This window comes from Abramis brama, assembly GCF_963993115.1.
Source record: "Abramis brama genome assembly, chromosome: 4".
Classification (NCBI taxonomy): domain Eukaryota; kingdom Metazoa; phylum Chordata; class Actinopteri; order Cypriniformes; family Leuciscidae; genus Abramis; species Abramis brama.
This window is the reverse complement of record NC_139966.1, coordinates 25060827-25081488: the sequence shown is the minus strand read 5'-3', so window position 1 is coordinate 25081488 and position 20662 is coordinate 25060827. Positions and strand designations below refer to the sequence as shown.

The following is a 20662-nucleotide window of genomic DNA, read 5'->3' as shown; positions in this document are numbered from 1 at the left end:
CGTCGTGGCATTTGATGGACGGAGATTTAAAGTTTGTGGCTCGCTATCACCACTGCTTTTGGGACATTGGGAGATGACAAAATGTTGCTCCATTCTCGTCTGTCATGTACTGACGGAGCCCAGTAAGCCTGCAGGCTGCTCTCACAACGATGCCCCGTCACCGACATGATCTGGCGAGTTTCCAGCCCGGCGTCAGAAAGACGACCGACAGCTGTGCTCCGGAGGCTGTGGTTGGTGTAAACCCGCGACAGACCTACCTGAAAGAAACAAGAATAAACAGGCTATATTAGTAAGGACAGAAGAGGGGTTATACGGCTACATTATTATTAGAATGTAGCTAGTGTACAGACCTCCTCGCTGATTTTTTTCAGCATGTTCCCCAGGTAGTGGACACCCATTGGCTCCCTGGAGTGCCACACATCAGATGCCACAGTGATGGAGCGCTTCAGGTGGAGATAAAACGATTTTGCATCTGGTGGACACTTGGAGATGTAACTTTTAAAACTTGTTACTGGACACAGAGGATCCCCGTGCCTGGCGAACATGAAGCCTCGTAGGTTTTCCTTGTGCGGGTCGTTCGGATCTTTATGGTTTTTTGTCTGAGGATTATGAGCTAAACTGATGTATTCAACGCCATGCTCGTCTCTTTGGATTACGAAAGATGTCATGGTCAGCTCTCGGCTCCCCTCCCTGCCACACCGAGCAAAACACAGCTGGATGTCAAACCACACCTTTCTGACGAGGCCGAGGGGCGTATCGGGAGACAGCGCAGATGAACATCTGATTGTCTGAAGATCCGACTCAGTGATGCGAGGATGGTGGAAGCTGGTGTCCTTCCCACTCTTTCTATAACGCTTCAGTATCGCCTTAAAAACCGCATTACTGGTCTTGAACACAGTGTCACTAATGATGTTGACATCACTTAAATGGCGGTTAATACCGGCTCTCAGACTCCTCAAACTGGCAACACTGTATTCTCCTCCTTCTTTGGTCGACTGGACAGACGCATAAAACAGTCGCAAAACGTCGTTGAGAGTAGCGGCAGTGTAGCTTTTGAAGTTGATGTCCATGTTTTTGTCAGCCAGAAAGTCTCTTAACGTTTTAACTGCCCATTTCGTGATTTTCTTTGTGTTCATCTCGTCCTTGTCATCCTCTAATTCGTTCAATTCTTCCGGTGTCACCTCCTTGTGTCGCTTCTCCTTTTTCTTTTCATATTCTATTCTCTCTTTTTCTTGTGCTACATCCCAGTCTTCAAAGTTGTCAAACTCACCATATATATTAAAAGAAATGATAAAATCACTCATGTTTTGTCTGTTTTGCTGTTGCGATGAGTCAACTGAAATAATGTTAAGTCTCCGTTGTCATGGTTACCATTTAGTGTTTGAGCTAGCGCAATCATTTAGAACTGTCATCCTAGGTGTACATTATCACTTTTTAACGGACACCCTGCAGCCAATCAGAATCGAGTATTCACCCAGTCCATGGTATAAAAGGCCATTTTAATGACACACTCCACAAGATAAGATATATCAGCCCAAAAGTGACTGAAACCTTCCGTTCGTCTCAGTATTATAAGGCTGATCTGTACAACAAAAGATAAAAAAAGTAATTACTTAATGTTAGTTTAATGAGTTAGTTAACCAAAACATAAAAATCAGCCATCAGTTTCTCCCAACATATTATCAAATGATACCAGGGTGAGAGAATTTTTTGGTGAAATAAAAAATTAGAGTACTTATTTGTACCAACACGATCCCATAAAATGCTTACCTCAGGAATCAATTCACACATTACAAGGTCGATATGTTCAAGCTTTTTGTCCTTCTTTTGCTCAAACACAATGTTGTCAATGTGTCCTAAAAGTTCCTCAGCATGTGCTGACAAGGCTGGATGAAAGCTCTTAGGTTTTGCCATTTTCCCAGTCTTCATTTGCCACCATTTGTTCCACGTGGGTTTCACCGAGCCTTTCACAATTCCTTGAAACAACTCCTGAAAAAAAATATTGCGTATAGCAAACAGTATCTAGCCATTTTAAATTTTGTAAAGTCTTATATGTACCTGAATTTCAGCATCACTGACAAGAGAACAAATTCCTTTTTTTTTCACCTCCTCGACTGTCCTAAATTTAAAAATTCATCGATTTACTTGATTTATTAAACTTTTAAGTTGATTTATATGAATGAGGACACTAATTTTACACATACCTTTTATATGTCATATGCTGAACAGCATATGCTGCCAGTGATGATGCGTGATATCTTCTCAGATGCCAAAGATCTTCTCCCTGTATCACCTCGTTTTTCATAGAGGCCCATTTGTCCCTCACCTCCATTTCTGCCATCTAATGCAATAAAAACAGTTGTTAACCCTTATGTGCTGTTGGGGATGTTTTCATCCACTATGGGGTATTTTCTAGTCTAAATTTGGCCATAACTTTCTCTGTGTTTCAGCAAATGGAATGATTTTTGGTGACAAATCTTATTTTGACACATATTTTGGGAAAATGCTTTGAAATTTTTCAAAAACTCAACAGTACACTGTGGGCAAATTTACTACCCTTTCGTTATGTTTGTGGCTGAAAACAGCCACTACTTTAAACTGCTGTAAAAATATATCAGATAAATATTTTTTTAATTTTTTTTTGCATAAATCTATTAATCAACCTCCGTCCTGCTCAAAAATACTAAATGTGTAAAAAAAAATCAGGATTTTAACTCTTTAATTGCCAAATTCGTAAATGATGTCACTGATTTGGGAAAAAACACACACAAAATGACTAATTTTCAATATAAAATGTGATTGTGGACTGGATTTTTTTTAACCTTTTATCACAGTCTTGGACATGTCAAAGATCAGAAACAACATTAGTTTTGATGCATTGTTAGTTTTTGTGCAGCATCAGATTTTAACTTTTTCTCCCTCATTTACTGTTCGTGGCTGTTTTTGCCCCATTGACTTCCATTATAACCACATTTTTTGATTGCAAAGTCATGACACCATATAATTATGCATTTTTGATTGTTGGTGGTTTTCCCTGTTGGGAAGAGGTACAATTTGTAATTTTTACTGTTGATAACCAGGTGGCACCATTAACCCTTTAGATAGGCCTGTGCAAAAAAAAGCTTAGTTTCTGGCTTTTACATGGAGTTATATGAAGTGTATATGGAGTATAATAGCATAATAAAGTGTGTGTGTGTGTGTGTGTGTGTGTGTGTGTGTGTGTGTACTCACCTTGATGCGTCTGAGAAAATCAAAATATGCACCTCAGCTCTCAGAACTACATGGAGTAAACAAAAACAAAGTAAGTGTATTTATGCATCTGCTGCCTTTTGATGGTGAGAAATGCAGACTAAACAAATACAAAGCAAGTGGATTTAAACACTTGCATGCAAGCCTACTGGTCATTTGATGGTGAGAAGAGCAGCAAGCAACATGAGAAAGGGCTTGACTTGTAGTGAAGTTTCAGAGATGATTATGCAGCCTGACCCCTCCAGCGAGCTGCACGATGTATCGTCTTCTCCCTCTGACACCACAGACTCAGGAGAGTCAGATCCTGATTTGGATGTGGCACCCTCATCATCCTCTCTAGCTTCCACTGAAGGCGAGGAGGATTCAGAGGATCCTGGATCTGGGTGGATTGGGAGAAATGGCGAAGTGTGGTTTTCCACCAACGCGGAGACAACTCCCTTTCTTCAGCCTGCCAACTCCCGTGACTCCAGGGCCGACGTGCTATGCCATCGCAAGCGTCCAGAACATGGATTCTGTGTTCAATCTGTCTTTTACGGAGTAAAAATAGGAGGGGAAGGCGATGATCCCACAGGCAACGTGTGGACTCCCCTCTGGACCTGTAGACGCCAGCCAAAATCAGTAGCCCCCATGTAGGCACGGAGATCTGTGGAGTCCACCCCGTTTCTCATTGTGCGGCGCCCATGGAGGTTGGTCATGCTGACAATGAGGTCAATCATCTCCTCAGTAAAAAAACGAATCCGTTGAACACAGAATTCATGTTCTAGATCCTTGCGATGGCATAGCGCGTCGGCCCTGGAGTCACGCCTCTGACAGGCTGAAGAAAGGGAGTTGACTGAAAACCACACTTCGCCATTTCTCCCAATCCACCCAGATCCAGGATCCTCCGAATCCTCCTCGCCTTCAGTGGAAGCTAGAGAGGATGATGAGGGTGCCACATCCAAATCAGGATCTGACTCTCCTGAGTCTGTGGTGTCAGAGGGGGAAGACGATACATCATGCAGCTCGCTGGAGGGGTCAGGCTGCATAATCATCTCTGAAACTTCACTACAAGTCAAGCCCTTTCTCATGTTGCTTGCTGCTCTTCTCACCATCAAATGACCAGCAGGCTTGCATGCAAGTGTTTAAATCCACTTGCTTTGTATTTGTTTAGTCTGCATTTCTCACCATCAAAAGGCAGCAGATGCATAAATACACTTACTTTGTTTTTGTTTACTCCATGTAGTTCTGAGAGCTGAGGTGCATATTTTGATTTTCTCAGACGCATCAAGGTGAGTACACACACACACACACACACACACACACACACACACTTTATTATGCTATTATACTCCATATACACTCCATGTAAAAGCCAGAAACTAAGCTTTTTTTTTGCACAGGCCTATCTAAAGGGTTAATGGTTCCACCTGGTTATCAACAGTAAAAATTACAAATTTTACCTCTTCCCAACAGGGAAAACCACCAACAATCAAAAATGCATGATTATATGGTGTCATGGCTTTGCAATCAAAAAATGTGGTTATAATGGAAGTCAATGGGGCAAAAACAGCCACAAACAGTAAATGAGGGAGAAAAAGTTAAAATCTGATGCTGCACAAAAACTAACAATGCATCAAAACTAATGTTGTTTCTGATCTTTGACATGTCCAAGACTGTGATAAAAGGTAAAAAAAAATCCAGTCCACAATCACATTTTATATTGAAAATTAGTCATTTTGTGTGTTTTTTTTCCCAAATCAGTGACATCATTTACGAATTTGGCAATTAAAGAGTTAAAATCCTGAATTTTTTTTAAACATTTAGTATTTTTGAGCAGGACTGAGGCTGATTAATAGATTTATGCAAAAAAATTTGAAACAAATATTTATCTGATACATTTTTACAGCAGTTTAAAGTAGTGGCTGTTTTCAGCCACAAACATAACGAAAGGTTGTAAATTTAAACGATGCACAAGGGTTAAACTAATGTAGATAAAAATAAAATAAATAAATAAATAAAAACATTTTTTAACTTACTGTACAAACCAAAACCCCACAGTTGTTAGAATCAGCCAGCCTCCACTGTTCTGGGTACTCAACAGTCCATTTTCCCAAGTCCCAAGTATTTCGGAAGGCATTGCTTTTGTACAAAAGAAAAAAGAAATTAATACATGTACATTAGTAAATAAAGATCACAATTTTAACATTTATATGGCACATAATACCATAGTATAGCCAGGTCCATCGCAGAAATTGACTTGTAGTTGCCAGTGGCGTCGTAAACTCGAATACGATTCAGCAAACCATCCAAGACCTTTACAACATAAACAGAAACCGCTTTAACCAGAGTAACAACTGTTGAGTAAAAATGTATTTTTTTATCCACACATACCCACAAAATGAAGTGGTTTCCCTTTTCGGGGCTCTGTCCACCGACAATTCTTGGAATAAGGACTGTGTCATTCTCATCAAGGTCCTTTAAAATATTTTTAAGTAAATAAGTAAGTAAATGTGTCCCCTGCCACTGAAATTTAATTAATAGATTTTCATTTACCCTCAGACAAGAAATGTGACTGTCATCCACATGTTTCTTGATAGTGAAGGATCGCCACCAGAGAACGAACGTGTGCACCTGTAAAGCAGTTCCACCATGTGCTTTACAGAGCTGTGCAATCCTTGTGTCAAGAATCTAAAAGAAATAGTAGATTTCAATAAAATGTTGTTGAATAATATAAGTAGTACATATAGGAGGTTCGTGTACAAATGACCATACAAATAAGCTGCCATTGGACGCATATGGAGGGCTCGCCTGAGTCCCAAAATTTCTCCAATCATGCATTCAAGTCTATGTCTCAGCACCCTCTAACAGAATCCACGGTTTCGAGAATATCCGAGAAACTTTATTTTTCGACCCAAAAAAACTATAAGGCCCTGTCATTTTTTTTGGGTCAAAAAATAAAGTTTATCTGATCTTCTTGAAACTCTGGATTCGGATAGAGGGTGCTGAGGCCCAGACAGGAGTGCATGATTGGAGGCTCTAGAGCCTTCCAGAGCTGAGATATGGAGATTCCACAAGGCATTTATTCCATTGGGGCAGACAGTGAAATTTTGGGATAAAATTTGGCCCTTTTTGCAGCTTTTTGTTTGAACGTTTTCTGGAAACCGGGACTAATTAGAGCTATTACAAATGTCTCAAAAATGTTATCAAATTAAAATTCTAACGTCGTCATTCAGCCATGGGAAAATTTTCTTCTGTGGACATAGTGTCTCGAAATCTTCAACTGTGGCCTGGTATCTCGGAAGCTGAATGAGTGGACGCTTTCTGTCGGTTTCCTCACTCAAAATTCTCATATACATTTCCTAGAAAAAAAATGCTTTGTAATTGTCTTACATATATAATATTATATATTATATAACAGACTTCCATTTATTTGACATCTTACCTCTTCTAGCTCCAAGATGTAAAAGGGATCCACTGAAAACTGATTTTTTTTTTCAATTTCTGTAAACACGTTTGGATCAGTCACAAATCTTTGTCAAAGTTACTTATTCAACTTTTTTAAAAGCAAATCAAATAAAGCATACCTGTGCGTGATGCATCACCTCCTGCCATGTCTGTCTTCAGGCAGTAAGAATCATGGTCATCATGAATATTCACTGAAAAAGGTTGTATATGTAATATTTTAAATTTGCCATAAACATTTACTTCAAAAAGTGGACCATCTTCTGTAATGTACTGCCTTTCTCACCATTCAGGTTAATGTCACGCCGCAGGAATGGTTTGAGTTGGGACACATTGGTTTTCTGGCAGAGAATGTTGCCTGATTTGTCTTCAAGTGTAGCAACTCCTTTTCCGGTAATGTCTTTGACTACAAAAGGGCCTGTCCAGTTCCCCTCTAAACGTCCACCTTTGCATCCCTCTTTTCTTTTGTTTGCTTTGAGTACCTCCTCTCCTTCGTGGATGTGAAATGATTTCACATTTTTTCTTTTCCGGGACTCGTACTCCGCCTTTTGCTTCCCCTGTGCTTTTTCAATGTGATCCCGCACCTTATGAAAGTAATGTATAATAAACAGACTTAATAGAATACCTTAAATACTGTGAATTATTACTTAATTATAGTTCATGCTACAGACAATTACCTTTTCCTGTACTGCTGTCACCTCTACTATCCGTGTGGGCATTACAATATTCGGATCCTCTGCTACAAAGCAATCTGTCTCAGACACTACCTTTGTGTTTAGAACCTCTGGCGTGATTGGGTGCCGGTGAAACATCAAAAAGTATGGTGTATACTTTGTAGAGCCCTAAAAAAAAGTGGTTCAACAAATTACATTTACATAATCAATTGCATATAATAATTTCTTTTTTAAGCAGTTCCAATCACCTGCTTTGAGGTGTTGATGGCATACACCACATCCTCCAGTTTTTCGTCCCAGTCATTCTGCATGTCATTGCAGTACTTTGACAATGCCCTCGTTATGGTCTGATTAGTCCTCTCATCCTGTCCATTTGACTGAGGGTGGTAAGCTGACGTGACACACTGCTTCACACCCAATTCCTTAAATATGTCCTCATTTAGCTGTTATCAAAAAGGTATGCAAGACATGGTAGATTCTTATAACATATAGCCAAAAAATTTAATAATAAAATCTTCTTAACTAAATAATAATAACCTGGTTCACAAACTCCCTCCCCTGGTCTGTGATTATTCTTTCAACTATTCCATATGCATTAAATGCTTGTAAGACCCCTGTAGCCACCTCAACTGCGGTCTTACACTTCAGGGATTTGGCGAAAACCCATTTGGAGAAGAGGTCAGTCATTGTGAGGACATAAATGTTCCCCTGAGGACTGGTTGGAAATGGTCCCATCAAATCCATTCCTATTACAGTCCAGGCTTTAGTGACCTTGATAGGGTGCAACACTGGAGCCACTGTTTTAATAGTATCATTACACTGACACTGTGGACATTGGGCAATCTAAAAAACAAATTTGTAGGTGTTTGCAACATCACAAACAACAGAAACACATTACTTTGTACAACTACATCAGGGGTCGCAAACTCAACATAGGATCTTGAGGACACGACTATTAAAGAGGCTACATGCGAATTATCTTACCCACTTCATGACGTCCGGAAAGATGCCTTTCCAGTAGTATGCGCTTGCAATCTTATTAAATGTCCTTGTTATCCCCTGATGCCCACCTGTAGCTGGGCTGTCATGACAGTCCCGAAGGACTTGTTCCTTCTGTTGCTCATCCATGACAACTAGACGGTTTGATCCGTCTGCAGTCTTGTAATAAAGATGTCCACCTGTGTGTTAGAGACATAAAGAGGTAATGTGAGGGAACGCAACACACCGTATTTAAATCATGTTATTTATTGAAGAAAATATTATATAAAATTAGTTGTTTTATCATAAGCAAACGTAGCGGATACTGTAAATTACAGAATACATAACACATTAAAAGGCAATGATATTTTTTCTACTTCCCCTGCACAATGAACTTCTTTGCAGAACGCCTGACAATTCTCTTCTGTCCGGTGTCGGCGTTCCCTTGGTAAACTCCACGCTCCAGGTACTCCTTCACCTCAGCATGCAACGCAAACTGTAACATAACTTTAACGCAAAGCAAAAGTTAATGATATTAAGTTGATTAAACGTATTAATTGTGCAGTCAATCGATCCAAAAAATTATCTAGATTAAATACACTTTTTTTCTGATTAAGTGCGATTGATCGCAATCATAAACACTCAAGTTTCAGTAACACTGTATAATAACATTCAGTTGTAAATCATTTAGTATTAGTGGTTAGTAAATGATTAACTAATCATTTACAAAACATGAATATGCGTTTCATACATGTTCAATAAATAATGTTATTTTTTTGTATGTATGTAGCAATTAGAGGGTGCAGAAAGTGTTGTAAATGTCTTGAATACACATACAGATCATTTGTAACAGGTAAGTGTAACACATTTACAAGTGATGAATAGTTTACACTTTAGATTAGGAGATGCATAAAGTGTTGTAAATGATTTATTCATGCATTTACACATCTATAACAGGTGTTGAACACTTTAGTGTGTACTGCAGTGTAAGTGTTGACTGGTGAGGGTATAGACAGCTGTCTTCTGTAGTGTAGTGTGTAGTGTAGTGTGTACTGTACTGCAACTGCAATGTAAGTGCTGACTGGTGAGGGTGAGGGTATAGACAGCTGTCTTCTGTAGTGTAGTGTGTAGTGTAGTGTGTACTGCAGTGTAAGTGCTGACTGGTGAGGGTATAGACAGCTGTCTTCTCTGAAACATATGGAGTCTTTAACCACTGTTCACCTGATGTGAGCAAAACATACAAAAAATGTAACATAATGAACATTTATGAAACGCATATTCATGTTTTGTAAATGATTAGTTAATCATTAACTAATCAATTGTAAATGGCTTATAACTGAATCTACACAACATACATAAAATAATGAACATATCACTTATTATTTATGAACGCAGTCATGTTTCATAAATAATTAGTTAATCATTTACTAATCACTTGTAAATGACTTGTAACGAAATTTACAAAACATACATAAAATGTTATTATATCACTTGCTAATAATTTATGAATGTTTTGTAAATGATTAGTTCATCATTAACTAACCACTTATTAATGACTTACAACTGAACGTTATTATACAGTGTTACCCAAGTTTCTATACGTTTTTACTATATTTTATCATTTAATAACTTCACATTTAATCTCCAGATTAATGTAGAAACAACATAAAATAACTAAATAAAGACATTATATTTTAAATACTTGTTTAATGACATTTTTTTATATAAATGAAGGCCAGTATCACTGATACTAATACAGCTACTGATGTCTTGATAAATATGGGAAAAACAAAGAAATTGAATAAAGCGATCAAACACTCTGCACTGCATAATTTATAAATTAGATATAAATTAATCCTTATTAAAGCTACAAAGGTTCTTTAGTTAGGAGCAGTGAGTAATTTTCTCTGTTCCCATTGTTATTTGATTGACCTCGAGTGAGACAGCTATATTGGGTGCTGTCCCTTTAAGACCTGCGTTGCCGACTGCCGACTGCCAACTGCTGCGCAGTGCGCACCATAGGTGCGCGTCTGTCAGGACACGTGTGTGTCTTTTCGCGCTTGAATGTTGTAAAACCATTTGCTTTAATAGCATGATCAATGTAACGCTAGCTAAAGGATGACAGAAAAAAATAAAATAACTTGGATAGCACGAGTTATTAATATATATATATATATATATTAATATATTCAATGCAACTATGCGCAAGTGCTCAAACTCGTTTTGATGTATTTATGCAAGTGCCTATAACGTTAACGTTACACGAGCTGAGGCCTTTAATTTTTAATTCTTCATTCGGCAACAAAGACTTTCGTCCAAATTGTATTAGGCCTATAACATTGCAAATAGTTTTTCCGAAAGAAAATCATGCTCATGCAAGAATTATGAACTTAGTTTTAAGTATCTATAACGGTAAAAATTATTACAGGCCGATAATTGCGTTAATATTAAAATATAACTACAATTAAACATTATTAAAATACACCGGGTGATGGATATACTTACTGAGATGTTGGATGATGAGAGGGGAAAAAAACAATAATTAATGTGAAGTTAAATTGATAATTAAATTGTATTTTTGAATTAAGTAAGGTAAATGTATTGGTCGCAGAGATGAAATTGTCCAGAGATGTTTGGTCACAGAGATGAAACTGTCCAGAGAGATGCTCAGATGTCCAAAAGATGTAATTTTCGCAGAGATACTTGGTAGAATTTCTGACGAAAGGGACCTGTGAAACATGACAATTGTATATATAGTCCCGCATTTAAAAAAAAAAAAGTGATGAGGCATTCTCATTGGTCATTTCCAAGTGTCTTTAAAAATGACAATATTTTATTGATGAGTCGCATTAAATTGTTTTTAAAAACCTGTGTAACATATATATTGTAACGGTCACCAGCTGGAGTGCCCTTGAGAGCCACCAGAGGGCACTCCACATCAGACACTCACGTTCACTCTCAGACTACAATTCCCATACTCACTGCCCGGACTCATCATCTCTGATCACTCATCACATTCACCTGTACCTCATTATCACTGATTGCATTCACCTGTGTCCCATCATCCTGTTAGTCTCAGTCTATTTATACCATGTTCATTAATTCACTCACCGCGAAGTCTTGTTGTACTGTTAGTCTGCATTTCCGAGCGTTTTCCCTGGTTTCTTGTCTTTTGGTTTATTTGGATTTCTTGCCCCGTTCCCTGGATTACTCTTTTGCCTCTGGTCCCTGCCTGTTTTGTTTGTTTCTTTGTTGGTTTGTTTGGACTGCCTACCTGTGTTTTGACCTTTTGCCTGTACACTGGATTACGCCTCTGGATTGCCCTCAAATAAAGCTGCATTTGGATCTTACCCTTGTGTCTCGGAGCAGTTCGTGACATATATATTGCCCTTTCGATGTGTGCAAAAATATTGTAGATGATAAAAAAACGTTATCTCTAATAGTTTTTTTTTTTTTTGTAATGTACAAACGTCATGGCAATATCATTATATCTTTGCATTAGAATATACAGAACAGGTGCATAAAAGAAATACAAATACAACAATAAAAATTATAATCATAGTATTAAACAAAAAATATTGAAAGGTTAAAGGGGCTTGGTTGTGTTTTTGTTTTGTAAATCATATTCTTCTTTAATGCAAACACTATTTATTGCATTCTTCTTTTTCATCACCTTAAGGGCTTTGCAGCTTAAGAGCTTTGCAGTGTAAAAAAATGCTTCGTGGAATCTCCATATCTCAGCTCTGGAAGGCTCTAGAGTAGGGATGAGCGAGTACAGCATTATCTGTATCTGTATCTGTTAACCATATGAATTATCTGTATCTGTACTCGGACTGGGCGGGGCCTAACCCGGAAGTGGGCGGGATTTAACCCGGAAGTGGGTCGGGTTGTCTTAAAATGGGCGGGGTTTTAACCGGTATGTTATTTTAAGCATGCAATTGATATGGGTTGATCAGAAATTGTTATATTTAATGCTGATTAGAAAACTATTTACATGACAGCATCAGCATTGAGCTTCAGATCAATGGTTTTGATCACGATAACAAACGAACTACAGAACAAGTTTTGCAACAATGAATACAACACATGCTGTTGCAATTATGAAGTAAAATGTAATGAACAAGAGTTTTCATCTCAACTAGGGCTGGGTGATATGGACCAAAAGTCATATCCCGATATATTTAGGCTGAATTTCGATATACGACATATATATCCCAATATTTTTTATTTTTCATGTTTTATTTTTTTCAAAATTTGTTAACACACACACAAGTACTGTCCCCCTTAACATAAATTGTAAGAATATGACTAATAGTAAAGACTAGTACTAATAAATAAACATTAGGCCTATGCTAAAGGTATTAAATAGCAGTCCCAAACTAGTTTTTGTTAATAAAATGTTGCTATGAGCCACCACAGTCATTTAAAAATATAAAAAATAACACAAAGAAAAATAGTGGCATTTTGGGGTTAATATGGAAACGACAGTTACCATGGTGAATACACAATACTAACAAGAACTGTTAATGAAACATGGAAACTGCTCCTGGTGAATAGAATGAAAATCATACGTGCATTACTTTTATTTCGTGTAATTTACAACGTAACGGCGTTGCATGCTCGTAGTTTCTTTTGCACTTTATATACAGTGAGGCGATACACAGCGCGCGCCGCCGCATTTGCGCGTGCAATTGAGTGTGCGCTACGACTACAGTATAACGGCTGACAGGACAAGAAAGTCCGTTTTTCTGAGGTGAAAGACTTTATTTCATGTTATAACATAACATGCTCTAAACACGCACGCAAAGTGGAAAAGGAGGGGCGGGGGCGCGGGGAGCAGTGCAGAGAGCTCCGGGTCAGCTTGCTTGGAGCAAGGATCACAGCGCAAATTTGAACTATATCGATATATGCGATATGGTCTAATTCCATATCGCATTTAAAAAAAAAATATATATATATATATATATATATATATATATATATATATATATATATATTCTTTATATCGATATATCGCCCAGCCCTAATCTCAACGTAACTTTCTTTTTTTTAAATCCGAGCACAGATATTGACTCGTATTACTCGTATAATACTCGTACTCGACAAAAGTGCTTTATCCGTACCGGATACTCGTTTCAGCCGAGTATCCGGCTCAACTCTACTCTAGAGCCTCCAATCTTGCACTCCTGTCTGCGCCCATATCCGAATCCAGAGAACCCTTTTTAAAGACATAAACTCATTAAGAAGTTGTCTCTCATTTATAACTCTTCTCATTTATAACTCATTTATAAGTAAAGTAATATATTACAAGTAACATGCATTACATAATAAGATCACTTTTGATGTAACGAGTAAAACAACGCATTACAATAATGTACATTATGAAATCAGATTACTTTTTGATGTTACGAGTTAAGTAATGCATTACAAGTCACATACTATATAATCACATTACATTCTAATAATACCAAATACATTTAATTACAGTAAAAAAAAAATTCACTGCAGATTAAGTGTTTTCGAAAACAATATTCACAGTATAAGTATGAATTGTAGCTGAAATGTAGCCATTGATGCATGAGGTCCACTATAGTGGACATATGATTAATCAGATTTCTCTCCCAATCTAAAATCAAAACTTGGAAAATGTAACTGGGTCATTATACGAAAACGTGTCATTTCCCACTTTTAATGTTTGATTTTCAAAATACTGTTTTGAAAATCTTTAAAGGGATAGTTCACCCAAAAATGAAAATTCTGTCATCATTTACTCACCCTCAAGTTGTTCCAAACCTGTATGAGTTTCTTTGTTCTGCTGAACACAAAGGAAGATATTTTGAAGGATGTTTGTAATCAACAGATCTTGGTCCCCATTGACTTCCATAGTAGAAAAAAATATACTATGGAAGTCAATGGGGACCGAGATCTGTTTGGTTACAAACATTCTTTCATGATCCTTAAAGATCGTCCGTTAGACATAGCCTACACAAGACGAATTATATCTCATGTTTAACCACTCCACTAGACTCAGCGGCAGACGTCAGCAGCTCTAGCCGAGATAAGACTCTACCAGGCGGGATACATGAGCGCTGAGCGCCCGGTGATCCCTTGGATCTCACATCTCCGAAAACGTCAGATAAAAATTTGAAATAGGCGCTATCTGTATAAACAAACAACATATTTGAGATTAAAATAACTACATTCTCGACTGAAAAACTCTTAAAACTACATTACGTGACACAATAAGAGTAGTATTTTTAAATTTCGCGGTCTTTCTCCTGCTATTGACGCAACTTGAGATTTTAAATATTAGCTATAGAATATACACAATATACATGACATTGTTTACAAGCTGTAAACAACTTTAATAACATCTTTCCAGGGTTGAAACACTGATTGAGCAATTCCATGTGAGATGATACGGATTTCGATAAGTTGTACTCTATCTTTTAACACACTTTCAGATGATCATTCATGTTTATTTCACGCTGTAACTGGTATTATTAAAGCTAGGTTTAAAATCGCTGCGTCCGCATGAGCGTGAAGGTACGCGCAGCAAAAATGACGTAATTGCGGTGTGGGCGGTTGTGCGCGTTGGGTGCGCAAGACACCATTTCGCTTGGCGGTGTGCACAGCTTTTTTTTGTAACCGTCTGCGGAGACTCCCATACCTGAAATCACGTGTGTGAGCAGAGCACGTAAGCGCAAGTGTTTTTGTTTATATATTTTAAATATATTTTAAACCTTCATATACCAAAATATATTTCAAAATGTTTTTCAGTGGCAAGAAAATACATTTCCAATCTTATTCACCTTATTCCGGAAGTAGCACTGGGTGGCGCCACCCGCGTAATCTCACTTCCTGGTTTAGCTACTTAGCGCTTTGTTTGCCCTGGTCCAATCTGTTATCTGTCTTGATATAAGTAGATAGACTATAATATTATAGCCAAATGCGTTGGCCTATGGTTATTAACAACTGCTGCAACGTACTAAAGTACATTTCACTTGAAGCTTTTGAAACAATGCCACAATCAAATTATTTAATAGCTGTGTCTTTCTAATAGGTATTACTTAGTTATGAAGATGTGCACAAACACTACTACATGTAAAGTTTGAAACATTATTACACCACAGTTTGTTTGCTTAATCACCAGATACATTTGCAGTGTATAGCCAACAGATGAGAAAAAAATAGCCACAAACTGGTGTAGAAAGAAAGTAGAGCCTCAACTAGATGAACAAGAGGGTAACGTTAGCTTAGCTAACTGCTAGCTGCAATTTCTTATGGTTTGATCTCTAACACAAGTAATGGCTGTAAAATAAATCCAGCGACTGAATTCTAGAGGACCATAGCTTTCAAACAAGGTATAGCATGTGTATGTGTCCTGTAGTGAGACCATTACAACATTAGATGTTTGTGGCTAATGTAGGTTAAACACTACACATCGGCCAGGCTGCGATCAGACAGGCAGACGGGTCATATAAACACCTAAAAGTCGTTTAAAAATTACCCCGAGAAACAGTGCATTGCTGTGCTGTTGGTACACACGTACATAGCACATTTGGCACAAATTAGCTTATCTTATGTGACATTTTATCAGTGAGACTTCTCTGCAGTTCTCCTCGAAATTGAATGAGGGTCCGCTAAACCGGAAGTTGGTTTACAACGGAAGTACTGGACAGAAGTAAAAGTGGGCGGGGCGGAATAAGGTGAATAGTAGCTTACATTTCAACAAAATGCACATGTGGAAAGAACATAGACTAGCAGCGAAAACTAGATATTGTATCCATAATTTAAAATGTGTTAGAAGAATTTTATACTCTTATCGAAAAAAAAAAAAATTTCCCTCACGTTTTCCACTTTTGTTCACATATGATCTTCTCAAAAATACAGAGAAAAGAAGTCAAATTACAGTCACTTGATCCTCAGCCTTGTGATGTTTCAAATAAAGCAACTTGGTTTCCTTAAAGTCTGACCTTTATTAACATCAAAGCTTTTGACTGTACACGCAACACAAATGTGACTAGGCTACTTGGAAAACTGGCAGACTGGGGTTTTTCCTTGAACGTCTGCAACTGTCACATCCTCCTCCTCATTCAAGCATTTCGTTACTGCTAAATGAATTTGCTTTGAAACCACACAAGGTCTTTGTTTAGGCCCTTTCAGGACCGGTGGTGGTGGTGCTGCTGCTGCAGCTGGAGAAACGGACAGCTCGTCCTCCGATCCCTCAGTCTGCACTGTCACAAGCCTTATTAGAAACACTCACAAATGTGTATATAATAATATATAGTAAGATAACAAAGTAGTATATATATACATGTGTATAAATATGCTTTCCATCAAAGGCACCAATGCAATTTGGAAATTTTTCCTCTATTTTGTCAGTTGTCTTCTGTGAGCTTTAAACTGCCAGCGTTTAATGCATTCATATGGCATATCAACACAATACACACATCAACCACAAATACTTATTTAGGCAAAATACAGTACACAGGATTGTGATAACTGTATAACACACCTGATTTAAGGCACAAATCCGGATGAGAGATGTAAACGTGATCCATTAATGTGCTTTTTTTGTCACTGCTGTGGTGATCGGTTGCGTGTATCGTCTATATCAAAATAATTCCAGAGCAGTTTTTTCCCTGCGCATAGGAGGTCCATAGGACGTTTGTTCTGAGCTTTGGAGAGATGCTGGTGGACAATGAAACCGTTTACCACTGCAATGTCACTGAAATGGAAAAATAAAGTCTTGTACCATTTTGTTGTTTTGTGCAGGACATTTTAGTACCCAGTGAGGGCATCTGACAGATCCACACCTCCCATATATTTATTATAGTCTTTCACTGACGCTGGAATTGGGCATTCTGCACCTTTCCCAAACACCCTTGGGATTCTTGACACGCCTAAGGACTGCATCACTGTCAAACACATTGTAACCTCTCGTGTGTCCATCCACTTCACAAAAAGAAGCTTCCCGTCTCTGAATCTTCGTATGGTTCCCCTTTGGACTCTGTGATTGATGTCATTTCCTTTGTTCTGGGGAAGTTGGCTTCATCCGCACAATCCCAGAAGAGCTTGAGAATTCTGTCAATCATATCACTCGGGTGAGTAAAAGTTAACATGGCAGCAGTTCCTCCATCAGTGTGATGAGGAAAATCCTTAAGCAGTTCTTGAGTGTGAACCAATGAATCCGTATCTTCCAGATCCATCTCTGAAAACAGCGAAACACTCTGGAGAAACGATGAGCAGTTCATGACTGACTCCTCTGGGTCTTATGTTTACCATCATCACTTCAGATTTTGCACATGGTGTTCGGTTAAAAGCACACTATGCAAGAATTGTACCTTAATATAACAGCTTCAAAGTCATTTCGGTGGTAAACAAACCATCCTGGCGAATCATCCTGGTAGTAAAGCTTGGGGGGGACGTCGCTGGAAATACCAGCAATGCAAGTTTGAGAGGAGCGCCCCGACAAATCTTGCGAGAATCACAACTTGCTTTACGGCAACGACCACACACACATCAACAACATATGAAGCACGAAGACTTTTTTTGCATTTCAGACGTGATTCTTGGATGACTCGACGATGAAAAAAAAAAAAATGAAAGCGCGGTCGGAAGAGTGTAGGAAAAGGAAGAGAGAATCTGACCGTGTGAGGAACCGGACAAGAGTCCCACTCGGTCAGGCTTTCACTCGTTGGCACGAGCTAAAAAGCAGCACTGGATGCAACAGCGATGCTGACGATCTTGTTGATGGACTAAGTAAATCTCTTATTTGTAAACGACGCTGTTGACGTTGATTCCTGCGATTATCATGAGAACAGTTGTCAATATCTCACATAATTATCAGGACATAAATAAGCCTAGAGGTTGTAAATAGTGTAAACGAGCACAATTTGCAAACTATTATGATAAATTGCAATAATCATGTCTAATGACGTCATAACGGCCAATGTTATGAAATAATGCGACGTACATTTAACTTTATTGATGTCATCTGGCATTTTGTAGTGGTTACATTACAATCAAAAAACACAAATGAAATTATACAGTAGGCCTAGGCTATAGGCCATTTACTTGTGATTTAGCTGCAGTCATGTAAAAACGTTATAAGCCAGCAAACGTGGTAAGCTACTTTATTATTATATTTAATTATATTTATTATAGTGGAGCGGCTAAGTGATATAATCGTTCAGTTTATGATACAAGCGTGAAAATTGGCATGAGCAGTCTCCATGGGTCACTTGACAAGAAAATTGTCCGAGCCACTTGAAATTTCAAGATGGCCGACACCTTAGTGGAGCAGTTAAGTGATATAGTGGTTTATTTGGTGATACCAGCATGAAAATTGGCATGAGCAGTCTCTGATGGTCACTAGACAATAAGCCACACACAGCTACTTGAAATTTCAAGATAGCGGCCATTTTTCAAGATGGCCACCACCAGTGGAGCAATTAGGCTTAAAGGGGGGGTGAAATGCTCATTTTCACTCAATCTCCTGTTAATCTTGAGTACCTATAGAGTAATATTGCATCCTTCATATCTCCAAAAAGTCTTTTGTTTTATTATATTTTTAATTGAAAGATTGGCTGTACCGAGTCTTTCCGGAAAAAAACGAGCGGCTGGGGGCGGGCCGTGTGGGCGAAGCTAAAGCTGTGCTAACGTGCCGAGCTAACAACACACAGAGACATTTGTTCAACAGTTTTACTCACCGTTCCAACGCACGACCGCGAACCTTTATCATTGTGACTGCTCGATCCTTAAGCATTAGACGATCTGGGCTTTGTTTATAAAACAATCATCGTCGAAATGCAGGGAACAACAGTCTTGCACAACTCCGTTTATGCTCAGGAAAACAAACTCCATCCACGGGTGCCTTAACGCTGGGTTCTTTGGGAATCTGTGCAGGGTTGTCTTGCCCTGGCAACCAAAAACACACTTCTTTGGTGACACTGACTTCCCAAAAGCCGGGCAGGGCGCTTTGATGGCGAACTGCTTTCACTCTCTTGCTCTGTTTTACGAGTGCGCGCACGCCCGCGATCTTACCATAAGTCCCCTTAGGACCCATATAAGGAAATTCCGCCCTCTCTTACGTCAGACAGAGCCATACTCGAAAAAAACTTTCCGAAACTTGTGACAAACCGGAAGGACAATTTTTGGAACAAAAATACTCCTTCAAACGTACAACTTAACTTTTGAAACTTTGACCATGTTTAGCATGGGAATCCAACTCTTTAACAGTGTAAAAAACTCAGTATGCATGAAACAGTAATTCACCCCCCCTTTAAGAAATCATTTACTTGGTGATACAAGCATGAAAATTGCCATGAGCTGTCTCAAAGGGTCATTTGACAAGAAACCGCCCACAGCAACATAAAATTTCAAGATGGCGGCAATTTTTCAGGATTACTGCCGCCGGCCATGTGGATCTTTAAATGATACATTTTCTCATAGAAATGTATTGGGTTCCTCAAAAGACTCTGTCAAGAGAGGTAGTTTGACTGTGTTTTGTCTGACTCCTCACCCATGACCTGTCCATTTTGGTAAAGCCTGTCAGGAGTTGCCTCCCACCGGCATAGCTCTCAGGGTTCTTTAAGGTACACAAGCTCCCTTACCACGACAAGGTAACAAGTGACCCACAGAGACTGCTCATGCCAATTTTCATGCTTGTATCACCAAATAAACCACTATATCACTTAACTGCTCCACTAAGGTGTCGGCCATCTTGAAATTTCAAGTGGCTCGGACAATTTTCTTGTCAAGTGACCCATGGAGACTGCTCATGCCAATTTTCACGCTTGTATCATAAACTGAACGATTCTGCCAAACATAAGCACTTAGCCGCTCCACTATTATAACACATGACAAAAAAAATGAAACACTCAGCGGTACTTCCTCCATAGTCTGGTCCTGATGAAATCATCTGTCAGCAATAAGCTGCATTTTAACGCTGACATACAAAGATTCCGCTCCTCTAAAACGCATCAAGGTCAGCCATCTTGAACTGAACACTGGTCGGCCAAGAAAGTCAGCTCTACACATGTACACTGATGATTTCTGGAGAATCTGTCATATCTTACATCAATCTGACAATAAGATACTTGCACATATAAAACTCTGGGTGACAATCATCCCCTTCTGCACACAGTTTATCAGAAAACTGAGCGACAGCAGCGCTGACACTTTACCTGGTCAACCTGTAAATAATCATTCATGGAATTAGGCTGCTGGTCAAAATTAGTGTTAATGCATTTTGAAATGTAAGTGGGATTAATGTTGATGAAATACTACAACTATGGTAAACAGAATGGAACAAT

At 38.6% G+C, this 20662-nt stretch overlaps 1 protein-coding gene across 1 annotated transcript; it reads right to left on the bottom strand.

The window, feature by feature from the left end:
* Positions 1–627: 627 nt before the first annotated feature.
* Positions 628–7499, bottom strand: LOC311082113 (uncharacterized protein; the record flags this gene model as incomplete). The annotated part of the gene is made up of 13 exons (XM_084112857.1): positions 7368–7499; positions 6977–7274; positions 6813–6884; positions 5782–5916; positions 5620–5703; positions 5453–5541; positions 5265–5367; positions 2205–2341; positions 2059–2119; positions 1771–1989; positions 1475–1582; positions 732–1265; positions 628–690 (listed from the first exon to the last, which is right to left on the bottom strand). The coding sequence occupies exons 3-13, from the start codon at positions 6825–6827 to the stop codon at positions 628–630; spliced, it is 1548 nt and encodes a 515-aa protein (XP_083968983.1). The 5' UTR covers positions 6828–6884; positions 6977–7274; positions 7368–7499.
* Positions 7500–20662: the final 13163 nt, after the last annotated feature.